Source organism: Meleagris gallopavo, chromosome 5, assembly GCF_000146605.3.
Source record: "Meleagris gallopavo isolate NT-WF06-2002-E0010 breed Aviagen turkey brand Nicholas breeding stock chromosome 5, Turkey_5.1, whole genome shotgun sequence".
Taxonomy (NCBI): Eukaryota; Metazoa; Chordata; class Aves; order Galliformes; family Phasianidae; genus Meleagris; species Meleagris gallopavo.
In genome coordinates, this window is record NC_015015.2 from 56,108,535 (window position 1) to 56,115,809 (window position 7,275).

General features: G+C 43.0%; 1 protein-coding gene across 1 annotated transcript in view; it reads right to left on the bottom strand.

Moving 5' to 3' along the window:
• The window catches only part of MDGA2 (MAM domain containing glycosylphosphatidylinositol anchor 2), a 375,704-nt gene that overhangs the window by 149,647 nt on the left and 218,782 nt on the right, over nt 1–7,275 (bottom strand). Inside the window, exon 4 of the mRNA XM_031553799.1 lies at nt 1,511–1,707. Coding sequence (XP_031409659.1) covers nt 1,511–1,707 — 197 coding nt within the window. The remainder of the gene's footprint in view (nt 1–1,510; nt 1,708–7,275) is intronic.

Genomic DNA, 7,275 nt, shown 5'->3' on the forward strand with positions numbered 1-7,275 from the left:
CCCCATCCAACCTGGCCTTGAACACCTCCAGGGATGGACGGGGCATCCACAGCCTCTCTGGGCAGCTGTTCCAGCACCTCACCACTCCTTACTGGTTGTTACCTCATCATATGCAGAACCAATTATGCAGAGATGTGTAGTGGACATTTATGACTCTTAAACCTTTAATTACATCCTTTCCCTTTATAAACATATATCAAATCTTGTAGGCATACAGACAAGGTACACTAATTCAACTACACCTCCAATAAATATAAAAACACTGTGGATAAGCTTTGGACTATCAACACAACAATGTGATTTATTCATTACTTCATCCCAGACAGAAGTTCTAGGGCGAATGCCTCCATTAACCTAACTATCTTTTTTGAACATAACTTCACGTGACACATTTTATTTGACCCGTTCTTGCAAGATGATAGGAAAGGTATTCACTGGCATTTCCATATTGAGATAAGTCAAAAAGGATCCCCTCAAAAGACTCTCTCACTTTCTAATTAAATCATAAAAATACACTCATTTACACTCTTGAGTCCAAAGAAACAAGAAACATTTGCTAAACTGAATCTGTACGCATTAAATTAAAAATAATTTCATCACTTTTAGGAGACCAATAACTTGACTGCGTAATCTAATTCTCGTCTCTGCAAGGTTCCAGGCTACGCGTTTCTCAGAATACCAAGCCATGGTAGCAATATAAAGCTGTCAAGCATAATAGGAAGAAAAAATGAAGGTGCTTTCAAATCATTAGCTGAAAATTATTTATGAAATTTGCAGCATGCTTTCTGTTCTGAAGACCAAATTACTGGGCAGTTTTCACTTGTCTTTACTCGTTGTTGCTTGAGACTTTACAAAATAACATTGTTTTTTGGCGTTGTTTTTTTTGCAAGCACGACTGAACACAATTCTCCCCAGACACTGGGATGTGCCACCTTTTTATTTTGAGACTGTGTAAGTGTGCTAACAATAAATTAAGCTGATCTAACTTGACAGACCCTTTTGTTGGCCCTGTCTGCTTTCGTGGCTCTGAGCGATGGTAGGAAGATGTACGAAAAGCACTGCCTTCCATTTTTGCCACATCATCCTTCAAGCGTGCAAGTCTGGAACAAAATAACTTTTATTCAAAGCAGAGAAAGGTAGAATAATAATAATAAAACAATTTAAAAATCCAAAAACTGGGTGTTACCAGAGTTTAGCCTGCTGGAAATGCTTTTGAGGGTGCACCTTCAGTACAGAATTGTATGAATAGGAAATAGCAGTCAAGTCAGAGGACTGGGCTTGCAAGCCCAAGCAAAATGATTTAGGGACAGATCACACTCACCGTGCGTCTTCCTGCAGCCTCCTGCCTCCTCATTTCCTTATCAACAATTAAAAAATATCTTTTCCATGAGCAAGCTGTGAAACAACTCAGGGTGAAGGTGCCAGGCTGCGCCCACCCCTCACCCAGCAGCGATGTGCGGACAGAACTGCTGCACGTCCCCAGCTGCAAAGCTTCTGTGCAGGCTCCTACCTGTGTGAAGAAGGGCTCGTAGATCTCAACTCCCTTATCAGAGCCCTGCAGCAGCACCTCCTGGCCACGTCTCCAGCTGTACCGGACGGGTGGGTTGGAGTTGGCCACGCACCTGAGGAACACAGTTCTCTCATAGTAAAACTGCTCTTTTGCTTCACCGATGCTCTGGTGGACTGTCACTATTGGGTCATCCAGATCTGGAAAGGCAGAACAGAGAACCGAGGTCAAGTCAGGCTGCAGCCTGTACAATAGACACGATACAATGGTAGCATCCATCATTTCTGGTATGTTTCCACTAATATTTAGGTTTCACTTGGTTTTCATTTTCACTACTTATTTCATACGGATGGTTTCAATTTAAGTATTTCTTAGACAAAATAGTTTATCAAGTTTTGGTAATAAATAGTCAGATTCATTTGCATCCTAATGGCAAGATCTGGTAGAACGCTGATCATGCTCATGCATCCATTTTCCTTTAAAGCAACAATTTAATACAGCAGTTTAATGCATATTTCCTCATTTTGGTCATACGCATTAAACTTCAAGCAGGTAAATTCATTCAGGCTTTACAACACACTTCTCTTGATTAAAATACAGATATCATATAATTACTCCCACCACATCATCGCAGAGAAAATTAATTCCCCAGAACAGAATTTGTTCATTTTAAATTCAGAAGAAATAGAGATAGCCATTGGAATGTAAATACACCTAATGAATTACATGTGGGCTTTATTCCACCAGAAACAAGTAGACCTCTTGTCTGTGGGGGTTTGCTGTAGTTCATTATGAGCGAGGACAGCAACAGCTGCTGTTACTCATTCCTAGATAAAAACATTCAACCTCCAAGCAACGTGGTCAGCAGTTCTGCACTGAGCTTTAGGGAAGAACTTTGCTGCCCAACAAGCTGGCAGCCAACGTGGGTTGCTGCCCAGTGGTTACAGCACATACACCACAGGGTGTTGGAGCAATTGGCCCCATTAGACCCACACTGATCCTGTTTGTGTGCACACAAATACGGCACGTTTCCATGTGCCTCTCAGCTTTGCCTGGAATAACTGCAGAATGTTGTTAGCATCGCTTTTTTTGTTTCTTAAAATAAAATATAAATAACGCGTCAGGTAGTGCTTAATTATTTACCCAGAAAAACCATATCATTGCAAAGACTTACTACACATGAGTTCTATCCAAATAGAATGCGTCACACCCCAGGCCATGAATCAGCAACACACAGAACACCGAGCTCAAACCTCATCCCAACCAGCAGTGCCAAAGGGAATGGTGCTGTGCCTAAAGGCACCCACACCTCTGTTCTTCTTCACAGAATCATAGAATGGCCTGGGTTGAAAAGGACCTCAATGCTCGTCTAGTTTCAACTCCCCTGCTGTGTGCAGGGTCGCCAACCAGCAGACTAGGCTGCCCAGAGCCACATCCAGCCTTCAGCACAAGGTTGGGTGCTTTGGTGGAAGCATCACTTGCATTTTGCTCCCCCAGGTGCCAGCTGGATGCCACCACACAGGATTCTGCAAGATGGATGGATCTCAGCGTAGCAGTTCTTAAAACATTTCCATTTTTGATAGTTTAGAAATTTAGAGAAACAAAAGATTAATAAGTGAAGCCCATCATTAACAATCTGAATAGATTACCATATTTCCATAGTCCATACTGAAAAACAGACTGCACTTATTCTGTAGAAACTTATACTTGCATTTGTGTAACAAGAAAAAAGCTTGGATCTCTCGATCAATTACAAACAAAACATGTTCCAAAATTTGGAATAATTCAAGCAATAATACTTTGCAATGGTGTATGAATTTTAAGTAAATGTTATCTTCTCCCTACTCTACAAAACATTTTAGTGAATATCACAGAAACAAATTGTGAAACTGTTGTTCCAGATTAGGATGGCATTTTCTAATTAGATCTCATTTTTGTTTCAAAGGTTATTTTAAATCACAGCAGCATTTGAAAAGGGATGGGATTGTGAAATGCCATCTTCTACTCACGCAATAGGAAATAAAAGGAAGAAAATCTGCTTCAATTTCTAGCCCATACACCTGCAGAGATTCAAGCCCTATGTCATGATCCTGACTAAAAAGTCATTTTGAGAAAGTTGCTCAGGTCTACACACACTGCATGGCTTAAAGCCTAAACACGGGGCTAGAGATGAATCATAGAAGTGCAGAGGTTGGAAGGGACCTTAAAGACCAACAATAAATGTGAAGCCTATGGGCGTAATGCCCAACCCATTGCAGGATGAGGCTGGCTGGACATGGAACTGCTTGCATGAGAGGTCTGGAAGTCTTGGTGGAAAAGCTGAATGCTCAACCCTACATCCATGAAGGCTGGTCACATCCGAGGCTGCAGCAGAAAGAGTGTAGCACATACAGGGCACATACAGGATCTCCCCTCCATCCACACTTCTGAGACATCCCGAGCTCCATGCCAGCACTGATCTGTCTCCATTCCTCAATGAGGAAGGCATGGATGTGCTGGAGGGAGCACAGAGGGCACCAAGAACCAGAGGGCTGAAGCAGGGGACATACACGTGAGGACTGGAGGGGCTCGTTTGGTCAGTCTGGGGGAGAAAGTGTGGAAGAGTGACCCGATGTCTTTCTTTGACTCACTACAGTCTTCCGTAGAGAAGATAAAGATCAACTCTTCCTAGAATTACAGAGGAAAAAAATCATGAACCAACAGATATATGCAGCACCCAGAGAAATTATTCCTGGCTGAAGATGAGAAATTCCTCATGAGATCAGACTAGTGCCTGGCCAGGGTCCCAGAGTGACTGTGGGATACCTGTCCTTGTTGGTGTTCAAAGCTTGACGGGCTGTGATTAGAACACAGGGTTGGATTAGCTTTGGATTAGCTTTCCTTTGTGATACTAGGAGGTGATGCCATCCTTTGCTCATGCTGCCTGCCCTCTAGCAGTGGGTCTGTGCTGGGTGTGCTCTAACCCCCAACAACAACCAGCCCTCCTCTGCAACAGAGAGAAGCACGTGCCCTCTGTCCACGTAGCCCTGTAGCATGATGTGGGATGGATTCTGATAAGAGTATGAAGAAACTTCAAAGAAATCCAAGTTGGGAACAGAAACGCAGCAAACCTTCTGCCAAAGCATTTCATAATGGTTAATTAATACAAAATTGGCACTGCAGAACATGGCTGATTTTTCCATCAGCAGTTGGGAAGATCTCAACAGCTGCATCACAGCAAAAGAAGAAGCACTAATAGGAGACAAAATAATGCTTGCAATTGTTGTCAGATTTCACCAAACAACTGCCTGCCCTGCTGCTGTGCAGGGTTAGACAAATGTTTTACTGCCTTGTTATATAAGGCTGTATTTTGCTCAGACAGTGTGAGCTGCAGACATAATACAAAATCCATTTCTTATAATACTGCCAAGGTATTCTGCAGAGCTATTACAGTGGAGGCAGGCCAGTTCCAAATTGACAACCTCTGGGCTATTTTAAAGCCACCTGATCACTGTGGCACTGATGCCCACTTATCAGACGTCTCCTGAATTCCAGTTTTGATGTTTAATTGAATCGTCACTAATATTTAAATTTTAAAATAGACCAAAAAGAAAAAAAAGAAAAAAAAAGGGATATTTAAAGCTTGGTGCATATGTTTAAGTATCCATGGGTGACTGTTCTTCCACAAAAGCATGTGAACGGCCAAGGCTCCCAGTCTCTCAGCCTGGGAGAAAGCCATTGACTTCAAGTATTGCACACCATTAACCTGGGAAAGAGTCAGTCATTGAACAGACAGGGAGATCTCACTGCAACTGAGACAGGCTTAGCACTGTGGAGCTCGACAAGATGTGCTTCTGACATGATGCCTGATGAGGAAAAAAAAAAGAAACTCTGAAAGTTTCATTTCCAGGTTGATCAAATTATGAAGAATTAACAGAATAATCAGTCTCCATATTAAAATGAAGTCATGAGTGTTGCTATGTAGTTGAAGTCTACTAATTAAAACAAAAATAATTACAGAGGTATGTTTTCCACAGAGGTTTATGCCATCATTAGGTTCAATTTTTCAGTCTTTAATCTTTGAATTGAACCAAATACTTTCTGAAGCCCAGATGGCACAGGCATGTTCAACACTGCATTGGAAAAATTCCCTTCAAACACTCCAGCGTTCTCAAGCAATCCCAGCATGAACTATTGAAAATGGTTCTAATCTGAACAGGTCGGGAATTGCAGCGCTGTGGTTGGGGATGTCGGTGTAGGAGGTGTACAGAAGAATGGCAGATAGCATGAATATCTTCTGTATGCTGAATGGCAAAGCACTGGGGAACCCACTGGCTGTGGGTAGGGAACCGCGTGCTGCAGCCCTCAGCTGAGCTCCAGGGAGTTTCATGTGGGCACTGTGAGAGTGGGACCACGGTCTGCATTTGCTATATCATGTTTTTCCAGCTGCTGGGACTGCACAGCTTGCTGATTTCATTTGTTAATTAGCTGCCTTTGTCTTCAGCTGCTCAAAGCAAGCGATGTTTGGAAGTCAGGATAATAATAAATAAACCACGCATCTGGTAGACGGATTGAAACTGTCTCATCAAGACACCCACAGAGGAGGCAGCAGTGATGCATGCATTCAGCCTGCCTAACTTCGTTCCTACATTGAAAAATACAAGGTTCTTCCTACAGTTCTCCTCACTTTAGCCTCCTTGGCCTAACATAAGCTATCAATACGTAGGCAGGTTTTAGGTGTTCGTGGTACGATATGATATAAAGCAGTTGCACTTGATTCAGGAAATGGATAAAAATCCAACAAATGTGTATTTCTGCATACCTGCAGAAAGGATAACAAACTATCCTGTCTGCCATCCATTAGCACGTAGCAGTGCTCCAAACAAGCTGGCTGGAGGCCAGAAACAGGGGAGCCAAGATTCTTGCAGCTCCACACGAGATAACTTTTTTTGCCTTCCGCAGCACCTTGTAAGAGATTTGTAATGCATATGCAGTGCTGTCCTACATGTGCAGCACAGACAGAACCCCGGAAAGTACACATCATTTACAAGGGCAGAGCCCCTAAGGCGGCCAAGCCTCCTTGTGAGCTCCAACAAGACCAGCACTGTGACCTCAGCAGATCCCTGATGAGCTTATAGAGATCTCCAATAGCATTTTGCAAGGATCAAACATGTGCTAGAAGGCTGGAAGGGTGCTAACACCCACAAACAGACCTCAGCAGACATCAGTCCCTTCTGACATACAGACCCTTCTGCTTGCTATGCTCTGCTGAGGGCTGGAATCTATCAGCAAAGAGTCAGAGAAAAGAAAAATATGTGATGTGGTTTTATTCTCCTGATGAATAGAAATGTTTTATTCTCCTGATGAGATTATAAGTGTACCTTGATGAAACGTGTGCAAGCTGCACCCGCTGGATGAACTGCTCCCAGCAGTGTGTTCTAATGTCACTGGTGTACAGCCCTGAAGGAAGGTAGCAGCAGTTTTGTTTATCCAAGGACCACAAATGCAGTCCATGTTCATTATGCATGAGACAAAATTAGCACTGGATCCCTGAGACAGCAGATATACATCAGCACTGAGGAGTTTGCATTCGTAGCACAAACAGCAGAAAATGGCAACCCTTACTACAGTACTGAACTTCTATGTGCATGTGTGGACACAAAACAAAAACTGGTGGATTTTGCAAATTATAAGTCATCGAATGGCCTGGGCTGCAAAGGAGCACAGTGCTCATCCAGTTTCAACCCCCTGCTATGTGCAGGGTTGCCAACCAGCAGCCCAGGCTGCCC